The sequence below is a fragment of the Catharus ustulatus genome, chromosome 2, assembly GCF_009819885.2.
Source record: "Catharus ustulatus isolate bCatUst1 chromosome 2, bCatUst1.pri.v2, whole genome shotgun sequence".
Classification (NCBI taxonomy): Eukaryota; Metazoa; Chordata; class Aves; order Passeriformes; family Turdidae; genus Catharus; species Catharus ustulatus.
The window spans coordinates 119615540-119643205 of record NC_046222.1 but is presented as its reverse complement, the minus strand read 5'-3'; the positions used below and the strand labels follow the sequence as shown (position 1 = coordinate 119643205).

The 27666-nt window shown below is 43.8% G+C and overlaps 1 protein-coding gene across 1 annotated transcript; it reads right to left on the bottom strand.

Annotated features, from left to right (window-relative positions):
• Positions 1-7706: 7706 nt before the first annotated feature.
• On the bottom strand, positions 7707-27622 carry WDR4 (WD repeat domain 4). The gene is made up of 11 exons (XM_033052137.1): positions 27499-27622; positions 26242-26304; positions 25383-25529; positions 23005-23161; positions 22391-22503; positions 20606-20666; positions 19509-19607; positions 13656-13720; positions 12841-13024; positions 11891-11960; positions 7707-8819 (listed from the first exon to the last, which is right to left on the bottom strand). Exons 1-11 carry the CDS (start codon positions 27618-27620, stop codon positions 8638-8640), a joined length of 1263 nt encoding a protein of 420 aa, XP_032908028.1. The 5' UTR covers positions 27621-27622; the 3' UTR covers positions 7707-8637.
• Positions 27623-27666: the final 44 nt, after the last annotated feature.

The following is a 27666-nucleotide window of genomic DNA, read 5'->3' as shown; positions in this document are numbered from 1 at the left end:
GTTGGCTGAAGTTTCTTGCTTGGCTTGTGGCAGGGGCAGTGATGGCCACAGCTTGTTTCTCCTGCTGAAGTTCAGGAATATTTTGCTGACTGCACAGCTCCTACCCATGGCAGGGTGTGCAGGGACTCCACAGACAGACAGAATCCTGCTTGGAAACTCCACAGAGGGGATCTGCTCACCTCCCAGAGGAGCTTGGCTGAAACCTCAGCTCCAGGAAGACTTTCCCTTCCTGCCCGAGATCTCTGTGTTCCCTTGCATGTTCAGCTCCTCTGATGAGTTTAAAACAGGATAATTTAGACATGATTTCCTTGTGGATTAGCCATTTTATTGTAAGTGGATGAGCTCAGCTGGGAACATTTTGCTCAGCCCAGCAGAGTGCAAAGAGCCCATTGAACTCATGGGCACAAAGCAAAGAGCACTGGGGCAGGAGCAGGCAGGCTCTGCCCTCCCAGGAAAGGATTTTCTGCTCAGCCAGAGCAGACAGGGCTGGGTGTGGGTGATGTGGGGCAGTGGACAGGAGCTTTCTCTGCCCAGAGTGAGGTGGGTGTGGGTGTTGGAACCCTGGTCACTGAGAATTTGAGACTTTCTGTGGTCACTGAGAATTTGAGACTTTCTGTGCTGACAGGCACTGACCCCCAGGAGAGCACTGCATTTGACCTGAGGCTGTGGAGAAGCTTCCAAAATTGAGTGACAGAGCTGGGATCATGGGTGTGTTGTTCGAATAGAAGTGTGTGTAATATCACATGGTGGAAAATTTAGAATTTGGGATTTTAGAATATAGTAATAGGTATAAAGCAAGATGGAGGTTTTAAAGCAGAGGTTTCTTTCTTCTTCATGGGTCTAGGTGATACTTTTGTAATTGGATAGAAAATTCTGCATTGTGGTCACAGGTGGTTGGTTATTGGGTCAAAAGGAAAAATAATTTAGGTGTCTGTTCTTAATTGGACAGTTTAGGTTTACAAGACCTTGTAGAGAGAGACACGTCACCATTTTCAGCTTGTTAGCTGGAAGTGCTGTAGCACTCACTGTAACACAGATATGAATTAATAAACATCTGAGTCTGAGCACAAAATTCCATCTCTGGAGCTTTTAATCCCAACTTTGGCAGAGAAGAAAAAAGAAGGCAAAGCACAATGTGTGAGCAGTGGCTGTGCAGGTCCTGGCAGCTGAGTGCTGCAAACCAGGTGTTCCCCCAGCTCTGCCAGCAAAGCCTGAGGGCAGGTTGGCTTCTCTGGCATCTGCTTCTGCAAACATCCTCCCTGGCTTAGAGCTGGCCAGGGTGGGACCAGCTCCCAGCCTCAGTGCCACCTCCTGCCCAGGGGCAGGGAATCATCACAGAATCACAGAACAGTTTGAGCTGGAGAGGATCTTAAAACTCATTTTGAAAATGGGACACCTTCCACTCAGCCAGGTTGCTCAGAGCCCCATCCAGCCTGGCCTTGGACATTTGCAGGGATCCAGGGATAGCCACAGCTTCTCTGGGCACCCTGTGCCAGTGCCTCACAGTAAAGAATAACTTCCTAAAACCTAACCTAACCCCTCCTCTTTTACTTTAAACCCATTATCCATTGCCCTATCACACATGCCCTTTCAGAAAGTCCTGTAAAACTTTGGCTGCAGTGAGCTCTTTGTTACCAGGTACTGCCATTTCCTGACCCTTTCTTCATCTCTTGCAATCTGTGATCTGTATTTTTAAAAATCCCAAATGGTTTGGGTTGGAAAGGACCTTAAAGATCATCTCTTCCCAAACCCCTGACACAAGGAGGGACACCGTCCACTATCCCAGGGTGCTCCAAGCCCTGTCCAGCCTGGCCTTGAACACTTCCAGGGTTGAGACAATTTGTTTGGGCAACCTATTCCAGAACCTCATCACCCTGACAGGGAGGAAATCCCTCTCTCTACCCACTGCACACAGGGTACATGGACCTCTGTGGCTGCAGAAAAAAGAGGTGGCACCTCTGAGGGAGTGCTGAAGGATGAGTGTGGGAAAGAGGAGGCAGCTGTAGCTCCTGGAGAGCCCTGTCAGGAGAGCAGCTGCTCTGTTTCTCATCACTGAGCCATTTGGGGCAGTCGTGGCAGTGACACCTGCAGGGAGAGCCTGGCACTTGTCACTCCTGCCACGGTGACACGGTGTCAGGCCAGGCTGAGGCAGGAGCACGGTGTCAGAGCACAGCTGGGGTGATGCAGGGAGGGGAATGGGCAGAGAAAACACATCAGAGCAGAGGGGAGAGCTGGGTGTAGGGTCCTGATGGCTCACACATCCCTCAGCAGCCACTGCAGCCTCCTTTCCACACCCAGCCAGAGGAGAGAGGAGCTCTTGCCATGCCCTGTCTCCCCAATAAAGGGGAGCAGCACAAACAGAGGGCACAGACAGCATCCCTCAACATCTGAGGGAAAATCCAGGTGCCAGGGCAGGCAAGGAGTGAGCCAGGGCATTGCCTCTGTGGTGCCAGAAAAGCCACATGTGAGGCCACAGGGCAGGAACTGTCCTGGGAACCTCCCCAGAGCCACAGCAGCTGTGAATAATTCATGTTGGATCCCAGAACCCTGGGAGTTTTGAGCTTTCTGTGCTTTCTGGCACTGCCCCCCAGGAGAACACTGCTTGTGACCTGAGGCCTTGGAGAAGGCTCCAAATTTGAGTGATGGAGTTAAAATCAGGGGTGTGTAGTTAAATAGAAGTGTGCGATTTCACATGGTGAAGGGTTCGAAATTTGAGGTTTTTATAATATAGTAATAGGTATGGGACAAGATGGAAGAATTTGGGTGTTGACTCCTGTCTTCTTCATGGTTTCAGGCAGTAATTTTTGGTTGGACAGTCAGTGCTGCACTGAGGGTCACAGGAGTTTGGTTATTGTGTTAAGAGTATAAATAATATAGGTGTTAGTTCTCTATTGCACTCTTTAGCTTTAAGAGACCTTGTGGCAGCTGGATTCTCCTCTATTTTGCTCACTTTTAGCTGGTGGCTAGAAGTGTTGCAGAACTCTCTGTACTTTAGATAAGATTTAATAAACAATCAAGTCTGAACATGAGAAATTAATCTCCTTTGTGTTTTTAATCCTAACTCTGTGTGAAGACAGAAGAAGACAAGCCACTAATTAAGTGGTGCAGTTACCACATTTACAAATTCATATGTGGATTTTCCTTTTGCTACCTCGACAATGCTGCTGGGCTTCCCAGCAAGCACAACAAAAAGCTGACAGGGTGAAAAGAAGCTCCTGCTTTATGATTTAGTCAGCTTGTTTCCAGTGCCTTCCTGAATATACCCACTGCTTCTTTACAGGCAATGAAAATTGAAAAATTAGAAGCAGCAGCTTTTCTGACACATCCAGAGCTGCTACACCTGAGTGCTGAGAGTGTTTGGGGTCTGTGCAGCTGCAAAGGTGAAACAGGAGGATTTTATTTTTGTACCTGTGCTGAAACAAAACAAGGAGAGGCTGAAACTTCCTCCTGGCTGCACCATGGAGAGAAGGGGCAGAGCTTGATTTGATATTACTGCTTTTGGCCAAAAAATGGAAATCTTATTGAGGTGGCTTTACACTGAGCAGAGGGATCACTGGGCTCTTTTGTTCTCATTTGCCATGGGGGTTTTGTTTGGTCACTTTGGGGTTTTGGAGAGCTTTTTTGGCTTTTAATGAAGGTAGTGGCAAGAGATGGAAAAGGCTTAAAAATCAATTTTATGATGTAATGACCAAAGTCCCTGTGCCTCTGTATTAAAAGAAGCAGTAAAAGCTGCTCTTTTGCCTACAGAGACTCTCATAGATTTCAGGGAAGCTGAGAAGTACCAGCTGATTTATATTGCTCTTACTACAAGTTGCCTGACACAGAACAGTTCTGCCTTGTTTACCAAACAGAATTTCCCAGTCAAGCATTCCAGAAATGCAGTACATGCAAATCTTAGAGACAGTGACTAATTACTACTATCATTATTTCCTTGAAGATAAGAAGCTTTCACTTTCAAGTTGCTGCTTTATTTGCTGAATACTGTTGGCTTTAGAGGCAATGATGAGTTATTACTTCAGGTAAAGCTAAATATAGCAGTAGATATTAGTATAGCTCATATAGTAGATACAGTATATGGCACATAGATAATAATATGAATTTTTCCAAAGGCCAGGAAACAGGAGAAAAAAATCAGAGTGATATTGTTTTTAATTTGATATGGCTGGTGTGTCACATTCTGCCTTCCTTGAGCTTTGAAATATTAGAAAGCAAAGGAAGTACTGCTATGTGAAATATTGCAGTGATAAAGGGGAAATGCCAATGGAGACATCCAAGACATCCAGCACTGCACAAAACTAACCAGAATTTATATGGGATGCTGCCATCTTGACAACATGCTGATGAGAAAATACACTAACACAGCTCTTATTTAAAAGCACAAAACGCTGGTGGGTTGCAGCACAGCTGTAAAGGCAGTGAATCAAGCTGCAAGCCTGAAAACCTGCACAGATGGAATGCCAGAAATGGATGCTTTAATTGTGTTTTCATGTTGAATGTTGTGTTTTGTAACTGCCTCCCTCCAGCAGTCACTTCAGAAAGGATTAACACCACAGCTACTTGCTTATAATCTATTTTCTTTAACACAAGGCATGGAAAACTCAGCAGTGCCAACCTGGGCTGCTCCCTGGACATTTCACAGGATTGAGGTTGTTTCTTTCTCCTGTGGAAGCTGAGGAAGTGAAGGCCACATGCAGTATAATTCATTTCCCATGCACAAATGAAGCTTAAGTCAAAGAGTGAGATAAAAGCAAGATACAACAGCTGGTGAGGATCTCCTTATTTTGTGTTAGGAAGAAGTTTGGGGTCCATGAATCATTGGGGATTTTTTTGTTTGGTGGGAGGTTTCTTACATATATATATATATTTTTAATGCATATATCTATATGAATCTATATATTTTTATATATAACCCACATATATTTATCCATATATATTTTATACATATGTTTTATATATATATATTTCTATCTGTGTGTATGTGTGTGTGTGTGTATATATATATATATGTATAATGATTAGGTCTGACAGTCCAAAATCAGAATTTCCATGCCAGACAAGACTATTAAATTCTTATGATCCCTATGAGCAACATGCAGAAATATTAGATTTACACCTGATAAATCTCTGCCAGGTGAGTAACTGTACAAAGCTTTTCCATGGAGAGCTGGAGCCCTGCTGTTGACACAAAAAGGGGAGGCCCCATGGCTGAGTTCAATTTGCTCCTGCCTGTATTTGCTTCATGCTGATTCTCTGGAGTTAATATCTCCACCCAGCTGTAAAGAGCTGTTTGAGTTTAATGTTGAATTAAGCAACCAACAGCACTCAACTCCCATTTCCAGTGGGCACTGACTAATAAATTTTCCAAAAGCTGTTCAAAGGCAAGGCTGTAAGTGCTGGTTAGGAAATGAGGGGCAGCCACTCCTCTGGATGTTCAGGTCATGCCCATGGGCACATCCATTACCTCTATTAATAGAAAAGGAGAGGGAAAATAGAATATTGAAAGAAGTACTGGTGTGCAGTAGTGGGGGATAACCTGTGCAAATACATTTAAAATCAACATTTAATTCTCTTTCCAGCCTCTGCATCCACAATTATTGACAAATCACATTGTGCTTTCTCTCACCACACTCCCTGTTCTGCTTTCACACCAGGGCTGATGGCAGCAGGGACAACCAGCAAGGGTTAAACCATCAGGCTGTCTCCTCCTCAGATCAAAGCACTCCACACAAAACAGTTCAGCAAAGAAAGCTGAAGCAGATTTTGGGAGTGCACTTTAATTGGCAGCAACTTTTTATTAGCCTGGAGATAAAGCAACTACATTGTATTGGGGTTTTTCTTTATAAAGAAAGGAACATCTTTGTTTACAGGCATTTTTGTTTATAGAACAAGCTTGTTTTCAAAGTTTCTTAAAAATGTAAGGACTGTTCCAAAGCATAGTTCTGCATTTGATTAGGGTTCCTTCCTGCTAGGACAGATAAAAGGTCACTCTGTTCAACTATGGACTGCTGAAGGGGGTTTTGGTAAAATCCCAGCAATGGGAGTAGGAAGGATGTTTTGGTTTGAAATACTGAGGGGAAAAAACACCTTTTCCCCTAGCTGCATTTTTAAAAGCTCCTTGGATTGTCAGTGCTCTGGAGAGAAGCAGGGGAGTTGCACAATCGCCACAAAAAGCTCCAGTGCAGCGTGGGGTGAACTTATGTGGCCTACAAATATTCTTGGAATGGTTTGAGGGTTTCCAGTCCTGCTGTAAAACTACACCCTCACTGAGCCACCCCCTTCTGCCAGGCACACAGACAGGCCTTAGTTCAAGTTCACAAAATAAACACAAGCAAGTGACATCAGGTTTAACCACCAGAAATAAATAGTTCAAATACCAGGGAGAGGAGTGTTGTCTCCCTCTCTGCAGCAGCGGTATCCACTCCCTTTTAATGATTTCTGTGTGTTTTGCAGTTAGGCAAAGCAGACTGGAAAACCCCTAAAGGAAGAATTTAGACCTTTCTCTGATCACTTTGCACAGAGCCCTTCAAAGCAATGCACAGCCACACGTGGTCTCAGCTGAAGCTCAGGAACTGCTGTGTGCAGAAAAGGAAACGTGAAATGCAATGGGAAAGGAAAGGAGAACCTGCAGGAAGAAGAACAAAAAGGCCTGAGCCATCTGCCAGATATCACATCTCATGTCACTCCCACACACTGCAATCTGTCATGAGTTCAAGTGTTGGAAGAAAATTTGGGTTTCTTCCAGGAGAGCAGCAGGGTGAGGATCACAGGAGTGCCTGCAGCCAGTGGAGATCACTGTCAAGGTCCATCCTGTGCTGAGGAAAAATATCCCTCAGGAATAGCAATTGCCATGGCAGACTCTGATCCTTTAGAAATTTAACAAGATTGACATACAGGATCTGCAACCAAACCACTGAAGGCAGTTACCTGTGTCCTCCTCAGATTTTCCTCCAGTGTGAAAATGGATTGGAAGTGGCCCAATACAGGCTCCTGCTGCAGATTTAAATTTGTTCAAAAATGCTGGAGTTTGCATGGTGTGCAGGCTTCTTCATGGGATCATTCCTTTTTCATAGCAAGCAAAAGCTCCAGTCAGAACCTTTTCCTCCTGTCCTGTCTGGTTCAGTGTGAACACAAGCCTGTTTCTGGTGGTATTTTACAGTATTTGCACACCAGCAAACTCTATTCATAAATAAAAGCCACACTCTGACGCTGAGCTTCCTCAAGTGCTTCCCCAACTGCTTTCTTTCCCTGGAGCCTCTCTTCAGTTAAATGAACACAAAAACTATGAAGTTTTCAAAGCCACCATCACATCACAGGTGCCTCAGTGTCCAAGCCACCATTCCTACCCAATATCAAAGCTTCACATGGCCAAGAAAAACCAAAAAAATATACCAAGAAAAATACTCATCACCAGGCTTGTACACTGTACTGGCTGTTCCAGGTGCAGTGCAGGAGGTTTTCAGCCCACACCTTCCTTCAGAAGACTGAAATTACAGGTTTTTCATCCCAGCTTCCCATCAGCATGGGATTTAAGTGAACTCCCAAGAAATCTGCCCACCTGTTGCTGAGCTCTATTACTGACATTCAGCATCTTCCATAGGAGGAGAGAAGCTATCAGCAAACCAAGCAGCTGGGCCACACATCTGCATTGGAATGCTAAAATTCTACATGTCCAGACACTCCAGAGAGAAGCACTCACAGTGCACAGGTTAATTCTGAGTGCTGTTAATGGACTGTACAGATTTCCACACCTGGATTTGTGAAGGACATTATATCCCACATGAACATGATTCCATCTGGCAGATGAACACTTCTTCTGCCCCCTGATGAAGCAACAAAGTGGCCCCATAAGGCTCTCAGTGATAATTTCTCAAGAAGATGTATCTCTTGGATAATTAAAGTGTGGAAAGGCAGGATGAAAAAAGCAGGATGCACTCCAAGTTTTGCTCCCAGGCCTCTGAAATGATTCTGACAGACACCAGTAGGATCATATTGCAATGGAAGGAGCTTCCAGTAACACAACGTTGACTGACATGTTTTACTTCTGCTTTGCAGCATACAAAATTAACTTCTGCACTTCCTCCTGCAGAGATGTTCCACAAGTAATGGATTAGAAGCCAGGCAAAATCCCAACCATATGAACCCAAGTTGAAGGATAAAAACAGAAAAGGCAAAGTCTCAGCTAAAACCTCTCATACCCAGCAAGAATTTTTTCTGCACTCCCTTTCCCATACCAGGTATGCTGAGTTACATTAACCAACAGACTTTTAAAAAAAGTTTTTAAAAAAACCCCAAAACAACCCAAACCAAAAGTAATAAAAACAAAGTTGTATCCACTTTAATCATCATGTGTCCACCTGAAAAAGCCTGAACACAGTAGGCAAAAAGAAAACCCTGTTTCAAGGAAAATGCCATCTCCAATATTCATATAACATGCACCAGAGATTCCCAGGACTGAGCCACTAACACTGCATTCTGCTAGAAAGTTGTAAATGTATTATCTGGTGCAAACAGGATATTGTCAGACCAGCCTGCCTGAAAAACTGAATAAAATTTTAAATCAGTCCTTTTGCATAATTAAAACAGTTCCCAGTTGGATCACTTCCTTTCCTCAAGGCAGAGGTCACAAGCTCACAGCAGTCATAGGGATGGCTCTTCAGTCTTCATCTTTTTTTTTGCCTGTCCACTGGAACCATGTTGCAGATCCTGCTTTTTCTTCTTCTGCTGCTGCAACCTCTCCTCCTTCCTCTGCAGGTACTCATCCATGTTATCAAAGGAGGCCTTGTAGAGGTGGCTGTAGTAGCTCTCTGCACCAACAAAACCTGCAGTTGGGCAAAGCAAGAACACAGCTGTTAACTCCCCCAGTGGTCTCACTGATACTTCCTGGACTGTAGTTTTAGACAGTGGTATTCCAATCTGTTTACTGTGGTCCTGTCCACTGTATCAGCCTTCCAGTACCTCAAGGGCCTTCAGGAGAGCTGGAGAAGGATTTTCACAAAGGCATGTAGTGACAGGACAAAGGGGGATGGCCTTAAGCTGAAGGTGGGCAGATTTAGATTCAATATTGGGAAGAAATTCTTGACTGTGAGCGTGGGGAGGCCCTGGCACAGGGTGCCCAGAGAAGCTGTGACTGTCCCTGGATCCCTGGAAGTGTCCAAGGCCAGGCTGAATGGGGCTTGGAGCAACCTGGCATTGTGGAAAGTGTCCCTGCCCATGGCAGGGGGATGGAATGAGATCATCTTTAATGTCCCTTCCAACCCAAACCACTCTGTGATTAAACACCAACATTTGCACTGTGTAAGCCTGATTTGTGTTGGCAAGCACCTGGTCAGTATTCACCAGCCAGGCACAGCCTCCATTTTTAGGCTAAAAAATTCACAGAGTCAAGCACCTCATAGTGAAGCAAAGAGAGGACACAGCTCTCCTCACACCCTGCTCACTTGCAAACTTCAGGGCTTCTGTGTTTTGAACTGCTGAAGTTGTTCCCTGAGACCCAAGCACTACAAAGGGAGTTGCCACCTAACTGTGCTTAGCTGGCTTTTCTCCTAGAGTATTAACTGAAAAGAAGGACAAAGGAATAGACAGACTTCAAATAGTCATGTTCTGCAGCACACAGAATCCTAAGCATTCATTCCAATGACTTTGTTACACCTTCTGTGAATTCAGGGTAATATTCCTCACAGCATCCCCAAGGTTTAGATGAGTTTAGCAGGGAACTGCTATCCAAAAACCTCTGATCAGATTGTTTCTGTAGAGAACACAGAATGAGACCAGCTGGCTTGGTCCATATTTCTAAAAAATTGTTGGAATGGCACTTGACAAAGCCAGTTATCTTCAGTTCTCACCTTCTCCCAGTTGGCAAAATTCAGAATCTTTAAGGAAGAAAGAAGAAAAGTCCAGTACCTGCTAAGGTTAGGTCCTGAAGTTAAATGTGCAACTCCACAGAAACCCACATACAGCATCCCCTGTTCTTGGCAGACAAATCAAGTTTCCCTCTGTGGTACTCAGGAAGGCCCAAGCTTTCACTTTCAGGGGTGCTGCACTCACACAGGCTTTACTGGGCCTGGGAGAAAGTGCATGCTGCCAGTTTGAACAGCCATGCTGCTCTGCCCTTGATCAGTCTGCACTAAATCCTGTTCTGGGATCAGTTATAGCACAGTGTCAAACTGTTTAATGTGCACAAGGGGGAATGGCTTCAAACTGAGAGGGGATTTAGAATCAATATTAGGAAGAAATTCTCCCCTGTGAGGATGGTGAGGCACTTTGAACAGGTTGCCCAGAGAAGCTGTGGATGCCCCATCCCTGGAAGTTTTCAAGGTCAGGCTGGAGGAGGCTCTGACCAACCTGGACTAGTGGAAGGTGTCCCTGCTCACAGCAGGGAGCTGGAATTGGCTTGTCTTTAAGGTTCCTTTCAGCCCAAACCATCCTAAGATTCTGTGATACTTCAGATCGACCATTGCATCCTAAATCCTACACAAACCTCATACAGGTGAGAAAAGTTCATAAAAGGACAATATGCAGGGATTAGGACTGGATTTAAACAATGTAATGATCACTTGTTTCAGAAGATGTAACTACCTTTGAAGCAGTAATTATGCACTGGAATAAAGTGCTCATCAAGTGAGCCTCCCCCACTAATTAAGGATAATGAACCCTGTCATGTGAGCTGTGCTCCTTTCCCAGCTGCAGATGAGCTGGTGACTGCATTTCACACTTGTTTGTTCCACGGGCAAATTATGCCCAGAACCTCTCCCCCTGCCTGCTCTCTTCACTTCTCTGTGCTCATTTTCACTCACACCTCATCCTCCTAATTATCTGCCTGGCTGTAACTATCAACTCTACAACATCTCCATGCAAGCATCTCCCTTCCAAAGGAGCACCCGACTTGCAAAGACTGCAGCACCTTAATTACAACTTAATGACCAACTTAATGACAGCACATGCTAAACCATCCAGTACCAGATATTAAGGAGAATTTACACCAGACTGAGCATTTCTGCAGCTCTTCCATCTTTATATATGGCACCATGAACACACCATAAGACTGGTGGGAACTGTAACACATTTTTTTTTAAGGAAGATTCCAGTCTCCCAGCAAAGTACAGGACAGAAATTTCCATGAATGAAGTTTCAATATTTGAGATTTTAATACATGCCACAGCCTTTCTCTACCCTGCAGCCACAACCACTGCCATAATTTCAGCTGGGTGTTTTTATTAGTACAAAAAATCCTAGAAACACAGGGTGCTTCTGAATAAGGAAACTAGACATGACTTTTTCTGACAGAGACTGGGAGTGGGGCAGGAAGCAAAAACAAAATGAGCCAGCCCTGACACTAAGCAATAACAAAATGAGCCAGCCCTGACACTAAGCAATAACAAAATGAGCCAGCCCTGACACTAAGCAATGTCATCTGTTGTCCCATCAAGGGTCACACCTTCTGGTCACAGCAGGCTCCACATCATCTGCCCTGCCAAGGTGGACCCAACAGCCCATCTTTACAGCAGAGCTGCTCCATCCTGACTGTACCTATCATAAAGTCTCACAGCCAGGCAGGAGACAAGACAACAAACACCAGTATTTGATACCACAGCAGTAAGACAGACTCCAGCAGCTCTGCCAGAGGCTGTCTGGATGCATCCCTGTGATAAGGTGTCTGTGGAAGTTACAAGGCTGCAATTCAGCTCTAAATACCTACGTGGTTCTGTGATAACAGAGCCATGAACTCACTTCATTATCTGCCCTGACTTCCACACCAGACAGTGATGACACTGAGAAAAGACTGAGTGACCTCAACAGCCAGCTGAACTCACCTGGACTTCAATCTTGTTCTAGATCTTATGCTTCAGCTGTAAAAACTGCATTCCCTAAACCTTTAGTCCAGATTTCTCACCTTCAAACACTGTCCAGTTGTCTTGAATGTATTTGGATAACTTCTGTAATCCTTTGTCATCAGTTACAGCCTGGGAAAAAAAGGAAGGCTGCATGTTATTTTGGGATTAATAGATAATTTCATGTTTCACAGCATGCTGAAAAATGCAACAGCTCTCACAAGAGTGTAGTGAAACAGGGCAAGTGCAAAACCTCCATGATCTCTTCCAGACTCCTCTTTTCTAGGACTCTTATTGAAACCTGGCCTGAGATCCCAAGTCCTGCTAGGAAACCTTTGCCATTTGAACAAAGAGATTGATTCCCACTTGCTAATCTGTGAGGAAAAGAAATATCCCAAGGAACACACTCAGAAGTTTCATTTAAAACAATTTCATAACCAGACTATAATTAGCTGGGGACTTACAAGGATAACAAATGAGTTTCCAGTTGTTTAATAGGCAATAATAGAGAACTTGATAGCACATACCCCAAATCTGATTCCCTGTTTTCACTGAAAAGCAAGTAATTCCCTTTACTGCTCTCAGAATGCCTTGTCCTGCAAAGGATGCCTCAGAGACAGGCACAAGAAAAGCTGTGTGGAAAGCATTCCTGAGCAAACCCAGAGGGATTTTGCTGGTTTGTGGTTTTTTGTGTTTTTCTTTTTTTTTAAATCATCAAGTGAAGCCCACAAAAAGCTCAGGCAATATTTTAAAGTACTGAGTGCTGACAAACACTGATCCTGCTGTGCCAGATGGCAGCTTTAGCTGAGAACACACACTGGTGCCCATAATAAACTCCTGACACCTCTGCATCATGCACAGGTGAGAAGAAGAAGGAGATGTGCATCTATGGCTTTTACTCTATCTCAAGACAGAGAGAAAGGTGACTTTTTAGGTTTCATGAAACAGCAAACTACACTTTTGTTGTGGCTCAAGACATCACCAAACACTCAGGATTTATTTTAAAAAGTACCTTCCACTGTCCATCACATGCTCTGTACAAAAGAAGAGGAGCTTCCTTGTCTTCCTGCAAAATCCACAGGTCTCCTGTTTCCTCAAATGCAATGTCCCAGCCTTTGTGTTTCAGAGGGATCTGCTGTTTGTAAACCAGCTGCTGGGCAGTGGCATCAAGCTGAAAGATGTAGACTGTGGGAATACTTTTGAGAGGAAAAACTTAATTACCATTATTACCAAATCCACCTACAGCCATCACTTGCACAGCAAACTACAGACACCCACTCTAATTCCAAACAGAGCCAAAGCCAAGTGGTTGGAATGAGCACTTCAAAAGCTGTTTGCTTACATGATCTGAGTCAGAAGCTGTAAATACCCAAAGTGTCAAACAGCTTTTCAAGTGTAATGTGAAAGAAAAAGCAGTCAGTGCTGCCTCCTCTTTAGAAGGAAGGGTAGTAAAAGGAATTTCATAAGGATTGCTAAGGACTTTTATGAGGAGTGTTGAATTGTGGCACATTGGCCTACAGGGCTGCACTTGAAGGAATACACAGCTCAGTACCAGCCAAAACAAAACATCCCCCAGCTCTTGTACATCCCAGCCTTGTGTTTCCTCCTCTGAGGGAAAGGCATCACATACTCTACAAAAATTAACTAAGCCAGGTAACCCTTGCACTCCCCTCTCACTCAGAGCAAGCACAGCACACAGAGGCTCCCTGGCAGGCCACAGCCATTCCTGGACATCTGGAGATCCACAAAAACTCCAGGCTCAGGGAAAGCTGCTCATGCCTTTGCAGCAGCTGTGATGATTTTAGGCATTATTCCACCTATTCTTACCTGTCACACAGAATGGCAACATAACCACCTTGACAGCAGTAAGTTATTCTTGACACAGTGTATTTCTATAAGGAAAAAAAAACAACAAAACATCCTTTAAAGTTAATTCACAGGCAGAAAATTCACATTCCACTTCACTATGAGCCTTTAAAATTCAGCAGATGTCTTAATTTACAGCAAGTTAAGCACCTTAATTACCTTCTAACTGCAATCAAGGTTATTTTTGTACCAGTGCTTGCTGTTTTATGAAGTTTTCCACACTTCTCCCTTCCACACTGTCCACAGACCAAATGTAAAGGTTTGAGTGAACTACTCTTAGCAGACAAACAGACAGATGAAGGAAAATCCAGCACCTTCAAACATTCTCTCCTGCAATGCTAGTGGCAAAAACATGAAGCTGCTCAGGCAGAGTATCACTCCAGCAGCTCAGATATTACAAACACAAGCTAATAGCTGCTGTTCTGTTTGTTAAAAAACGAAGATAGTGATGCATAGCTAATATCCCTAATACCCCTGCTGTGCTGCCTCTGTTTCAACGTGAGTCTGGGTGAAGCCATCCTGCTCCACAGAAAATGTATTCTGAACAACAAGGAAAGACTGCCTGAGGCCATCTTCCTCATTAAAAAACCCAACAAAAACAACACAACAACAAAAAACCCCACATCACACTGCTAATTTAAAAGTTACACAGTTTTATCTGGGAGAGAAGCAGCACCTTTGCCACACAAACCATTCTACTTGAAATATAAAATAAATGATTTGAGACTCCTGAAGTGGGAAGAACTTGGGAGGAGAAGATAAACTGCAAAATGATGTCCTGGGGTGTTTTTTCAGAAGTATCTATTATATAATGTGAACAGCAAAACTGCAACAGCAAAAGGCTGATTCTCAAGTGTGTTTTATAAGCAGTGACAACACCAACACTGCTGATGACTAAAACCTTCCAAGTAGAAAAGCAGAGAGGAATTTCCTTCAGGGCAGGGAAAATGCATCTTTTTGACACTCTGCTGGCAGAATTCTGATGCATCTTTTTTTTAACCTCCACCTCTTTCCCTAACACAACACTGGTGACTGGACAGAACATCTGGTTCACTAAGTTAGGGTAAATTTGGGATTTTACACTGCAGCTACCAGCTGATGTATAGGCATTCTCATTGTTTCACAGTTTTGCAATCCATGCAGGAAAGCAAAACAAGCTGTACAGCTTCCAAAAATTCAAGTCAGCAAGTTTAACACCAGAAGCTAACTATTTTGTCAACAGCACAAGATGCAACCACTAACAGATAAACCAACTGTGGGAAAGAAAATTAATTCATGCTGTAACAGAGCTGAAAACATTTTCTTTTTCCTCCAGCACATGAGAAAAATTGTGTGATAAAATTTCACAGGGGGAAGCAAGAACAGCATGCACACACTTTTCACTTGTTTCAACCACCTGTTTGGACAGAAGAGGAGCACTTAATAAAAACCATTAGCAAAAGGACTGGTATGGGTCAGAGCTCCTAGGAACAGATGGGACTGAACTCCTGCTATCTCCAGAAATATGAAATTATTAGTCCATATTTAGCACTGGGACCCAGGACCTCTGTTTCACACTGACATAAAAGCACCAGGTAGGATGAGTGGGCTGGACCAGAAAGGTTCTTTGTAGCTAATGTGGCTAAATGCTGTTTCTGCAGGATGGAGCCACTTACAGCACAGCTTTGGAGCAGAACTGGCAGCTCCTATTGACTGTAAGCCATGAGTGGGTTCTTCAGACACTTACAGGAACACACCAAGATATATACATATGTATATATATATATGTATAAAAGCTGAAAGCTGTGCTATTTATTTCTAAAAACAAAGCTCTGCCTCTCTGCCTGTTGCCTGACAAACATGCAGGGAAGTGCCCACCTACACAGCCAAGTGCTTTGTTAGAGAGACAAAGGGTTCTGTGAACTTGAATTAGGCAGCAGCTCTCTCCCAACCCCACTGGAGGAGGGAGGAGGAGGCTGTTTTGATTTAAACCAAGTTTTATTCACAGCTGGAAAGAGACAAGAAAATGCATCTTCTTTCCAAGTTCCTTCCATGTGTGGGTAAGTTAAAAAAAACCAGCAAAATAAATGCAAGATCCACAACAGTATCTTGGTCAAGGACAAGGCTATGAAATCAGTTAAGGAAGGGCTACAAGAACATTCTGTGATAAACAGATGTTCACTTGATACTCCTGAACTCAGTGTTTATAAGACACTGTTATCAGCCTGCCAACACCTTAAAATTAACTTTTGATGTCATCCGTGAGAAGAGGTGACCCTATAAAAAATGAATGTACTGGTGCACTGGGGTAAAGTTGTGCAATTCATGTTCTGGACTTTAAACAAGCTTCTGCTGTCAAGAGGATCAGATGAGGTGAAAGCTCTGAAGCAGGAAAATATTTATACAGCACTATGGAATTAAGAAAATTACTCCCATTCTAGTGGGAAAATGAACTGAGGATCTGTAAGCCATCAGCTGAAACCAATGCTACACTGCTCAAAACACTCCTACATTCCCCAAACAGACACATATTCATCATCTGCCAAGCAAAATAAGCCCACATTTTTGTGCTCACATGGCCCACCATTACTGATGATTCCATCCTCATTGAGCTTCAAGCTGTGTTTAAAGTTCCAGTGCATTCACACTGGCTGTCAATGGTAAAAATGAATTGTAACAATTGAAAAAAAAAAAAAAAGCACTTATTCCTATCTGATCCCTGGCTGCAGAGTCCTTTGCAGACACTGTGCTTGCTACAGGCTGTGAAGTGCTGACTCAAGAGATTGTGTCCTTAATTCTGACCACAAATGGCATTCTAGGTTGTGGGGATGATCTGTGACATATCTGGATGCACAGCACAACTAAACATTGTCACCAGATGTCACCTCTGGCATTTCTAGCACTGTGATGCCAGCAGAACACAAGTCTCCTTTTCACTGCAGAACACCTGGGAGAGTGAGCAGTATCCAGGATTTCCCAGATGCAAGTCACAGGCCACCATGTGGCTTCTAACACCACCACATGTGGCAGTGGATGGAAAAACTGCAAAGCACTGCAGGAATAAGGTTTGTTACTTCCAGTAATTTCACGATTATAATCCACATCTGATTATAAGCCGCATGTCCGGCTGTCAGCAACTGTCTTGGGTTACAGTACAGAGTGTGATAAAAGGTATCTGTTCTATCACCATCTGTTGAGGGTGGGGCAGTGATCCTGATCTCCCTGGGAGATAATCTGCTAACGGGCCATCCATTGAAACCAGGCAGGGCATTGTTCTTTATCTTTTCACAACCCATCCTTCCTCCAGCCAGTCATTTTCTGCTCATGGCCATTGAGTCCCACTGTGGCACTGATAAAATTACTGCATCCCATTGGGAGTTGCTCCAGCCAGGGGGAAGAGCCCAACATTTCTTACCAAGATAAAAACAGAGGTTTTGGGACACTAAGGGAGCCCCTTTCTCCACTGGACTCCAGAGGAAAACCGGATTTCTCCACATCCCCACTGGAGCTCCGGAGGGAAACTGCACCTTGTACAGGAGCACTGCTCCAACTGAGCCACATCTGTCACTGCAGGAGGATGCAGCCACCATGGAATGGGACTGCTGCCAACACCCTGCCTGATGGGTGTCAGGTTGTACTCTGACTGTGTCAGGGTTTGGGGTTTGTTTCTTTGTAGTGCTGTATTTCTATTTTAATTTCCCTAGTAAAGAACAGTTATTCCTAATTCCCATATCTTTGCCTGAAAGCCCCTTGATTTCAAAATTAGAATAATTTAGAGGGAGGGGGTTCACATTCTCCATTTCAAAGAGAAGCTCCTGCCTTTCTCAGCAGACACCTGTCCTCCAAACTAAAACAGCAACTTTTCATTCTTTGTCCATATATAAGCCACACCTGATTATAAGCCGCACTTCGGGTTCGGACCAAAATTTTAGTCAAAATGGTGCGGTTTATAATCATGAAATTACTGTAATTGCCTTGTTCTATTTATTAGCCCACAGTGGGTGGGCTTTCTCTTTCTGTCTTTGTTTATCCCACTGAAGTAAAGAAGTTAAATGAAGACTCCTCAAGCAAAGGGCACCTTCAATTTCTGAGGTTACATCAGCATGAGGAATATCTCATGGAAGGGATTTTATTAGAAGACATGGCAAGTATTCTAAACTGCATTTAGAAACATTCTAAGAGCATTGCAGAGGTTTTCTTAAATCAGTCCTACCTGCAGAAACATTTTTTTGACATTTTTAGTTGATCCAATCTTACATTCAAAGTTCATTATACAGTTTAGCATTATTTTTTATTAACTTGTTTGTAATCAGTGAATTAGGGTTCAGTGTAAGATCGAGCACTGCTAATGTACACACAAGCCACCTTAATAATGCTAAGCCAGTCTAAGCAACAAAAAGCATTTTTAATATTAATCACAGATTTCCCCACTTCAGTTAGTTGCTTACTTGTCCTCAGTGATCCTACAAATCTAGAAGGCAAACTGTTTTAAAACAAAGGATACCAGTTAGATGGGCTTGTCACCCAATCTTGTACCTTTTCCACTTGTCAAAAAGCCCAGGAACAGTTTTTTCAAAGATACCAAGCAATGGCATCAAGCTGAAATGAGGCAGAAACCTTTTGAATGTGTGTGAGGTGTGTGGCTCAGGTGTTGTTCTCAAGACTCTCAAGTCCAAGGAGCAGGTTAAATTGTCCACATGGATATCACCCTGAATTCCTGCTCACAGGAACTCCAGGCCAAACCCAAGATTTCCAGTGTCTAAAACAGAAAGCTGTGATCAAAGTGGCTCCCCAGCAGCAAGGAGGTGAAGCACAGTGGTTTCCACTACCAAAACCACCACACAAAGGAGGGAAGGCAGAAGTTTTCAACTCAATTTCTGCCAGGATATGTATTCCATAGTGGATTTTCCTCAAGAGCCATGCATGGCTTCCCAGTCACCTGACAACTGGGAGGCAGCTGTGGTCTGCAGGGAAAGAAGTGTTTTTAGAGATTGACATGAAAAACTACACACAGCAGGATGGGTGGTGAGGTGAACTCCAACAACCCAGCAGATGAGGAGGTGGTTTAATTCCATGGACACAGCAGGAAGGACAGTGCTATTTCACTGCTAATTGGTCTTATGCCACATTAAATGACAAGAAAAAAAAACAAAACTAGATTTCAAGCACTACCAGAACGACTCCTCACATCAGGTGAGCATTTCAAATAGCAGCAGCACCCCAAACTTGTGTGTATGAGACTGCTGATGTACAAGCTGGAAGCTCAGGAAAGCTCTTGGGGTGTTCAGTTTTCATGTAGGACTCACACATTTAAATTCTGGACACTGTCCAGCTGCAAGAGAAACTAAAATAACAAGCCCAACATTTTGACTCCACAGGGCACTACTGCAGGTCACTGGTTAAAAATATTACAAAGCTTCTTTTTGCTCAGGAAAATTGCAACTTTAACACTTACAATTCTAAGCTTTTTTTTTTTTTTTTTTTTTTTTTTAATGGGAGAATGTTTCAATCTTCCCAGTGTCACAGGATGCCTTCTGCCAAGGAGACTACACCTGTGGTTTTGGAAAAAAAAAATTCAAGTGAAGGCCTTGTGCACTGTGCAGAATTTAAATTTGGGAAGAATTAGAAGCAGCTTCTTTTGGTCTCTGCTTGGCACATTTTAGAAATTCACACAAAGCACAGGAATGGATTTCAGGACTGCCTTCCCAAAATCCCAGACTTGTAAGTTCTAAACCCAGTGACAGAAGGGAAGCACTTCTAACAAAATGCAACCAACATGTTTGGCAGTCCCCAGGATCAGGAGCACAGCAAAAGCACAGGCACACACGGACATACCTGCTCTGGTTTGGTTGCCTGAGACCCACAGATGGCACTCAGCTGACAGCAGTGCACTTCTTCTCCACTTTTATACTCCCAAAGTCTCAGAGTGGAGTCCTGGACACATGGAAGTGGACACAAGTGTATTACTACCAGCACTCAGGCAAGGAGAGGCCACTCCTGGCCTTCAGCTAAACCCTGCTTCCCTGAGGAGCTCCCCACAGAAGCTGCTAAATAGTCACTTAGTTAAGACCTCAAATTGCAGATAAAGCATTTTAATTAACATAATTTCCCCCTGCATTCTAAATTATTCAATCATGCTAATTTTAATTCTCCCTTTGAAGTGGAAATTGGGTAGCTGGAGGAGGGCATTTCAAGCCTGTCTCCAACAGCAGAGTCATGAATGTGCTCAGCATTTTAATGGCAATTCTTTCAGGCTGCCCTTCTCTGCCCCATGCTCTTGTTATCAACCAAATTCTCATTTGATTTAGCAACCTCCTGAGAAGAGACAAAACACCTCCCTGGAAAAACAAAGCCAAGAGCAGTTGCTAAGAGTGAAACACAGCCATGTGCAGCACTAGCACCAGAGCTGTTCCAATAATTAGAGGGACAAGAGCCTTAGGGAGGCAGAACAGCAGCTGAAACCAAATGCCAGGAGTTACTGTGATCTTTACATCTTCCCAGGAAACATTATTTGTTTCCTGTGCAGTTTTGGTAGTCTGGGGAACAAAGAATATTGTTTCCCTTCTTTCAGACCAATTCCATCTCTGTACAGGCAGCAGCATGCCACCAGGTCAGGAAAAGGGCTGGGGAGGGAACATTCATTTCTACAGTTCTCATCCAAGCACACAGTGTCTGTCAGAACAAGAGTTAAGGGTAATTTCACCATCCCAAAGATGCCTTTTGTTATAAGCACAGAAAAGGTTCTGATGTGATCCAGAAACAGAATGGCTGAACAGTGAACAGAACCAAAAAAATGGGGGCAGGAGGAGGAGGGAGGGCACACTGTAAACCATGAGATTATTCCAAGTATCCCCAGGAATTTGGCCAAAACACAAGTATAAATAATAATAAACATACAAAAAACACTTTTTTAGAGAAACTGCAATACATACCCCAGAAGTTGACAACAGCAGGTCAGGACAGTTTGGTATCACAAGTATTTTGCTTACAAACCTAAAGGAAAAGCAGTGAAAAGTTGAGTTCTCTTGCTTGACACCCTGGTCTTTAAATAAACATAGTAAGAGAAAACAGAAGTTTTGAAGAGAACCTTACAATAAACAAACAGATTTTTCACATCAAGATAATTAGGAGGAAGAAGAAAATGTCACCAGTACTTAGTAAATATGCACTACACAAACTACTGACTTCCTACTTAATAAAGAACTGCATTTCCCCATTTGCACTCAGGGAATTCTATGACTTCCTCCCAGCTGAGAACATTGTCATTTAGATCAAAAACTGCCAATGGAGACAGATTTACTCAGGTAGCACATTCCCCTTTCTGAGTTCATGATGCACATTAAAAACATGAATCAACAGATCCTTTAAAACTCAACAGTGATGGCTCAGCCTCCAGAGTGCCACATCTTTCCAGTCACAGTTGGGAGATTTAAAAGCAATCTTCACAGAATTTTAATGTGCTAATTTAGCAGTGCTTACATTCAGTCAGAAGTTCTGTTTCCCAGAAGCTGCTGATCCTGCTTTGATTTTGGTGAGCAATGAGGACCTGAACTTCTGAGGATTATTATTATCTCAGAGCTCACCAATCTCAAATACAGTGACCTGAGCAGAACACCTGAATGGGACAGTCTTGCCTTGGAAAACAGGCATAGCTTTAAATCCATAGAGTAACAAAATAAAAGGCAGAGATTTGGTCACTGTAAAATAAACTTCCAGGACAAACCAGGCACAACAGACCCAGCAAGAATCAGCATGAGTCCCACTGAGAGAAGAAAATCCAGGACTGTGAAATAAGACAACTATTGCTTTATAGAACCCTTTTTTCTTAATTTAAAATTTAAATATTGAATTTTTGAATATATTTAAATTAACTTGCACTGCTTTTCACTCTGCTTGTATTACCACAGAACTTACAAGTTTGAGTTCTGCATTGAGATGACATTAATTTAATTAACGTATGTTCAAACCTTGAAAGACAATTCCTGACTTCCCTTCCTGAGACTAAAGCTCCATCCTGAACTACCAATTTCTGGAGCCTCCTGTAACCAGCATGTGAGGGAGATGATTCTGCTCCTCTGCTCTGGTGAGGCCCCAGAGGAGGTTGTGTCCAGCTCTGGGGTCCTGGGGACAAGAAAGACAGAAGGACCTGTTGGAGCAGGTCCAGAGGAGGCCACAAAAGCAAGTGGAGGGCAGGAGAACCTCTGCTGTGAGGAAAGGCTGAGAGAATTGGAGATTGTTCAGCCTGGAGAAGAGAAGGCTCTGGGCAGACATTACTGCAGGCTTCCAGTTCCTAAAGGGGTCATATAAAAGAGATGGGAACAGGCTGTTTTAGATGGACCTCTTGCAATAGGAGGAGGCAAAGTAGCTTTAAACCAACTGTAGACTCAGACTAGATATAAGGAAATTTTTTTACAAGGAGGTTGGTGAAATACAAGTTGTGTAGAGAGGTGGTAGAGCCCAATCCCTGGAAACATTCAAGGCCAGCTTGGACAGGGCTCTGAGCAACCTGATCTTGCTGAAGATGACCCTGCTCATGGCAGAGGGGTTGGACTGGATGACTTTTAAAGGTCTCTTTGCACCCAGGCCATTCCATGAAAATATCACAGACCAAGCTGATGTTTGATGTGATGTGAGGAGATTTCACCCACTGAGAGTGGATGAAGGTGGCTGTGCAGGGAATGGCTGCACACAGTGGCTCTGGCACACAGGGCACTCACTCTCTGTGTCCCATGCAGTAGGAAACAATACTGTAGGGAGCCTTGGTCAAGCTGACTCTGATCTTCTCATCTCTGTCTGCAGTTAGGATATAGCGGTCATCAGGACTCAGGGCCTGTTGGGAAAGGGAGAGCTTTAGTGCCCAGAACTTCAAGGCTTGGAATTCTTCTTAACTAAGAAAAAAACTACCTCTTCACCCCAAAAAGCAGATACAAACACTAAGCCACTCTTTTCCACCAACAGTGGAAGCCTGAATCTTTGTGACACCAACTTCCTCACTCACTAAAACAAGCAACACTGACTTCCAGGTCCAGGGAAAGCCACTGAGCCCCAAGAGCACAGTTGGAAGACCCCTTGCATCTTAAAAAGAAAGTTATCACATTGAAGAGCTCAGCTGACATGGCAGAGGGGATGAACTCACACAGACACTCTGTCACAAAGACTTTTTCAACATTCATAAGCTTGTTTCCCTACCAAACTCAGAAGGAAGAAATCTGGATCACATTTCATTTATATAATTTTTTTAAAAAAACAAACCACAAATCTGGGACAAGAGCAACAATGAGAGACCCAAGCACAAGCAGGAATGCAGGTTTGTAAATAGAGAGGCACTTACCACATCCAATAGCAGAGAGACATGACCCAGCTCAAGTTTTCCATCTGCTTGAGGTTCTGTTATTGAGTAAGAATAGACATCACCAGATTTATCTGCAACAAAAATCTTATCCTCTGCAGCTGTGACAACCAGGGATGTGCATCTCCTGTTCACAAACCTGAAAGACAAATGGCACAGCTTGAACAGCTCTGGATGGCAGCTTCAGCAAGTCTGGAAGTTAAACAGACCAGGAGGCTGAGCAAAAAGTTCTCAGATGCAACATTACTGCAATGGCAGTGATGAGAGTAACATTATGGGGCTGAAATAGCACTTCTGAGTCTAGTAAATGAGTGAATTATGTAATAGCAAACACCTGGGGTGGGGAGAGGACCAGGAGACCATTAAAAGCTGCATGACTGCATTTTGCTTCGGTGTTTTCTCAACTGAGCCCTCACCCAGGCAGCATGCCAGGACTCTAATGAAGGCTGCTAGACTTCCTTGCATTCTACATCATAAAAACAGGAGTTAAACACGTAGAAAACACAAGGCAGGATTTGTCCTATTAGGAATCCTTTGCAGCAACACTTTTAAACCTGTGTAGGAACTACTCCTCTGTACTGGAAAGGGAAGCCCTTCATGGAGAGCCTTGGAACTCTTCTCATATCCCAAGTCACAGAGCCACAGGCTCCACATTCCTTCTCAAGACAAAGCTCTGAACTTGAACTCTGAGTTTCCCTCACCATCTGCCATCATCTCACAGCTCCAGCTGCCAGTGCAGCAGTTTTCCTGCAACTAGCCAGATAAACATAAGGACCACAGATGCCAGAAAACTCATCCTGTGTGTTAGCACAGGACTGTGGGCACCAAGGATCATAGGAAATGGGCATTTATATTCACCTGCTCTGAAATTCAGTGGCCATATGGAGACAAGAGGACAATACACTATGCTTCAGGTAAGAAGAAATTCCCAGACATTTTAGTAGCTGTTTAAAGAACAGCACAACAACACAACGGGCAACACAGTTCAGAAAAGGTTACTTTGCCAACCAGAAGGTCTTGCTCCAAGTTCACTGTACCACCTGTGATCTTGAGCACAAAGATTCAGAAGTTCTCCTTTGTTTGACACAAGCTGACTACAAGGCCAGCACTGTGTGAAACCTTTACACAACCTGACACAAAACACCAACACAAGTCATACAGCTCAAACTCTGGCATTGTTATCCATGCAGAAAGCCTTTTGCCTGTATTCCCAGTTTCCCAGTATGAGGTAATGACATTCCCAAATAATCCAGCCTAGTTAAACTTTCAGCAGAAACTAAACCACCTAACAATTATCCAGTGGCATGTTACAGGCAAGACACAGTAGGCAGGGCAGCAGGGAAGGCAGGACACAGAATGAGCAGAATTGGGCATTGCTTTGTCACAGAACATCCTGAGTTGCAAGGGACCCACAAGGATTACTGAGTCCAATTCCTGGCCCTGCAAAGGACACCCCAACAATCCCCCCATGTGCCTGAGAGCATTGTCCAAACCCTTGGTGCTGTGACCACTTCCCTGGGGAGCTATTCCAGTGCTCAACCACTCTGGGTGAAAAACCTTTAACTAAGATCCAACCTAAATGTCCCTGGAACAGCTTCAAGCCATGACCACTTCCTCACTGCAACACTGTTTAACCCAAGAGTCCATCCTGTATCCTATACACAGAGCCAAGATACAGAGACTTGATTTTTTTTGCAAACAGGGTCTCACATTTGTTAGACACCAACAGAAGCAGAGATGTCACATGCTCAGGTGCTTTCTCAGGAAGCCCTTCACAGCCCTGGTTTTTCTTTAGAAAATTGTCACAAGCAGCAGCAGAAAACATGGAACTGGAGGACCTCTGGTGGACAGCTACAGGCTGTTTCCTCAAGAGGGATGTACTGAAGAAAAGCAGCAGCAGCATCTCTAAAGATGTGCTTTTTTGAAAAGATCACAACTTTTTAGAAAGTTCACAAACTTCCCAAAACTCCTCAAAATCAGAAGGAACAGAGAATGCACTCATTGAACTGCTTGGCATCACTCTTACAGGCCCAACCTCACTGTAGCATGAGTGGGTAGAGTTTTAGCTCTTAAAAATCTTAAAGTTCCTAAAGTTCTGGGTTTGGAATAAGGAGAGAGATTATCCTTCCATGGACAGTGATTTTAAACATCTGCACTCCCGTTCTTGCTGAGGGGAAGACCACACATCAATTCTTGACAAACACTCTGAATTCCCAAAAACATTACATTTGTTTGAGCAAAGGAATTTAAAAAATAGAAACAAAAAAAGGAAGCCAAGTAATAACAAATACCAACATCCCAAATACTCCCATTTTAGAACTCTAAGTCCATCAGCTGTAACTCCGTAACTGCTTCCTTACCTGACACTAACACATTCCCAGGAAGGCTTGGTACGGAACAGAATCAGGCGCTTGTTGTTGTCTGTCAGGGCAAAATAATCTCCTGATGGGGAGAAGGCAAAAGCCAGGATGTCATCACTTCCTTTATCTGTCCCTTTTCCATCCTGCCTAATAGAGAGAAGGGGACCAACAGTTCAATATCAGATAGCTACTAAATTCCCTGAGGAGGTTGTTCCCAAACCACCAGGAGTGTGAGGATCAAAGTAAAACTTTAAACGCTTTTATTTCTGCATAAAATGCTGAGCCAACATGGACATTACTGCAAAAAAATAATCCAAGACAAAGGAAACTGATACAAGGTCTAAGCTTGTATCCAAACCTGTTTAGAAAACAAAAGTTTGTGCTGGCACATATTGATATAAATTATGAGGAAAACAGTAAAATGTTTCCTGTTTGGCTACAAGTAAAACATGCTCAGTGGTTGAATCTAAGCTAAGAAAAATACTTGTGTGTGTGTTTTGAAGTCTCATGACTTAGACAACAGATCTGGAGCAGAACTTTGTGCTTTGTGGATTTTTTTGGTGTTAGATCTCTAACAAAAAGTGCAGGACTTTTCCACAAATGTCATGACTGACAAGAGAGAGAATTATTGGTTTTGATTTTGCCACTTGCTGTTTCTCTAAAAAAATACAAGGGAAAAAGGTGCACGGTGGAATGAAACTCTGGATGAAACAGAAACAAAAAACAGATCCATATACAGTCATCAGGGTTAGCAACACCAACCCACCACCTGCTCAAGGAGCTATCCTGTGGCTTTCTTTTACTGCCACACAAGCTCAGGAGATTTTGCACCCTCCAGGAAAAGAAGAGATTTTCTCACCCTTTCTCTCCTAAGGGCTGCTTCTCCGCACTGCTGCAATCGTACACGAAGAGACTCTCATCACTGCAAGGGAAAAACAAACCTAAAATTACTGCACTAGAACAACCAGGAGCTTAACTATGGGGAGTGGCAACTCTTCTGCAAGATTCTCTTATTTTAGTTATTAGGCACAACTGCCCCTCATCTCAAGAGCCCAAGTCGGCTCCCAGAGTGCTACAGATGTGGCAGAAGCTTAAAATTTTGGACTGTATGCACTTGTCAAAAAGGAAATCCTCCTCTGCTGGTGAAGTAACCTCGTACTCTGCACAGATTTAATTCTGTCAGTCTCAGCACATCTGTCAGGAGCATTTACCCAGCCACACAATCACAGGACAGGTCAGGTTGGACAGGACCACCTCAGGTCATCTGGTCCAACCCCTGCTCCAGCAGGGTTATTCCAGAACACAGGATTGTGTCCAGATGGTTCTGGAATATCTCCAGAGAGGGAGACTCCACACCCTCCCTGGGCAGCTGTTCCAGAGCTCTGCCAGCCTCAATGGAAAGGAATTCTTGCCCACAGTGAGGTGGAACTCCTTGTGTTTTATGTTACGGCCACTGCTCCTCATCCTGTCACTGGGGAACAGGAGCTGGAAAGAGTCTGGCACCAAGCTCCTGACATCCACCTTGGAGATATTTATATGTACCTTCTTTATAGACATAAAATAGGCATTATTACATATGTATATATATGTGTATATATATGCAATTATGTTGTATATGTTATATGCATTTATAATTTTACATACGTGTTACATATACATGTATATCTTTATATATAATATATACGCTTTATGTATAGGTGTTCTATAAATGATGTACACATATATACATATATTATATACATACATAAGTGTACATATATGCATTTAGTATAGAGAATATATATGTTCTCTATGCTATATATATCCTATATATATACATACATATAAATATATATATGCATATAGATACACCTATATATATAGATACATATATAAGGGGAGCATAATCATGGCAGAAAACCGCCAAGACTCCAAAGTTTAAAAGCGATGTTTCTGTAACAGAAAACGCTGGCGAGGAGCCCGGAAAAGCACGCACCAGCGGCTCCAGCACCGCCTCACCACCTCCCCTCACCACACACGGGCCCCTGCGAGCCCCCTCAGGGGGCACCGGGCGGCCTCCTCCGCTCCGTCCCGCCCGGCCCCTGCGCTCCCCGGCCCGCCCCGGCCCCGCACTGACCCGCCGTGGCCGGGCCGCGCCGCCAGCAGCCGCCCCCCGCCGCTCGCCACCGCCACGGCCCCGCGCAGCGCCAGCGCCGGCCGGGCCCCGGGGCTGCGCCCGCCGCCATCGCCGCCCGCCATGCGCCCGCGCCGCCACGTGCGGGATGGCGTCACCGCGCCGCGCGTG

Excerpts from the sequence above, each read along its gene's own strand:
- WDR4 (XM_033052137.1), bottom strand. The coding sequence starts at position 27,620 with ATGGCGGGCGGCGATGGCGGCGGGCGCAGCCCCGGGGCCCGGCCGGCG. Across the intron at positions 23,162-25,382 it reads TGGGAATGTGTTAGTGTCAG|GTTTGTGAACAGGAGATGCA; the intron begins GTAAGGAAGCAG and ends TTTGTCTTTCAG. Across the intron at positions 13,025-13,655 it reads GTTGCCATTCTGTGTGACAG|TATTCCCACAGTCTACATCT; the intron begins GTAAGAATAGGT and ends TCCTCTCAAAAG.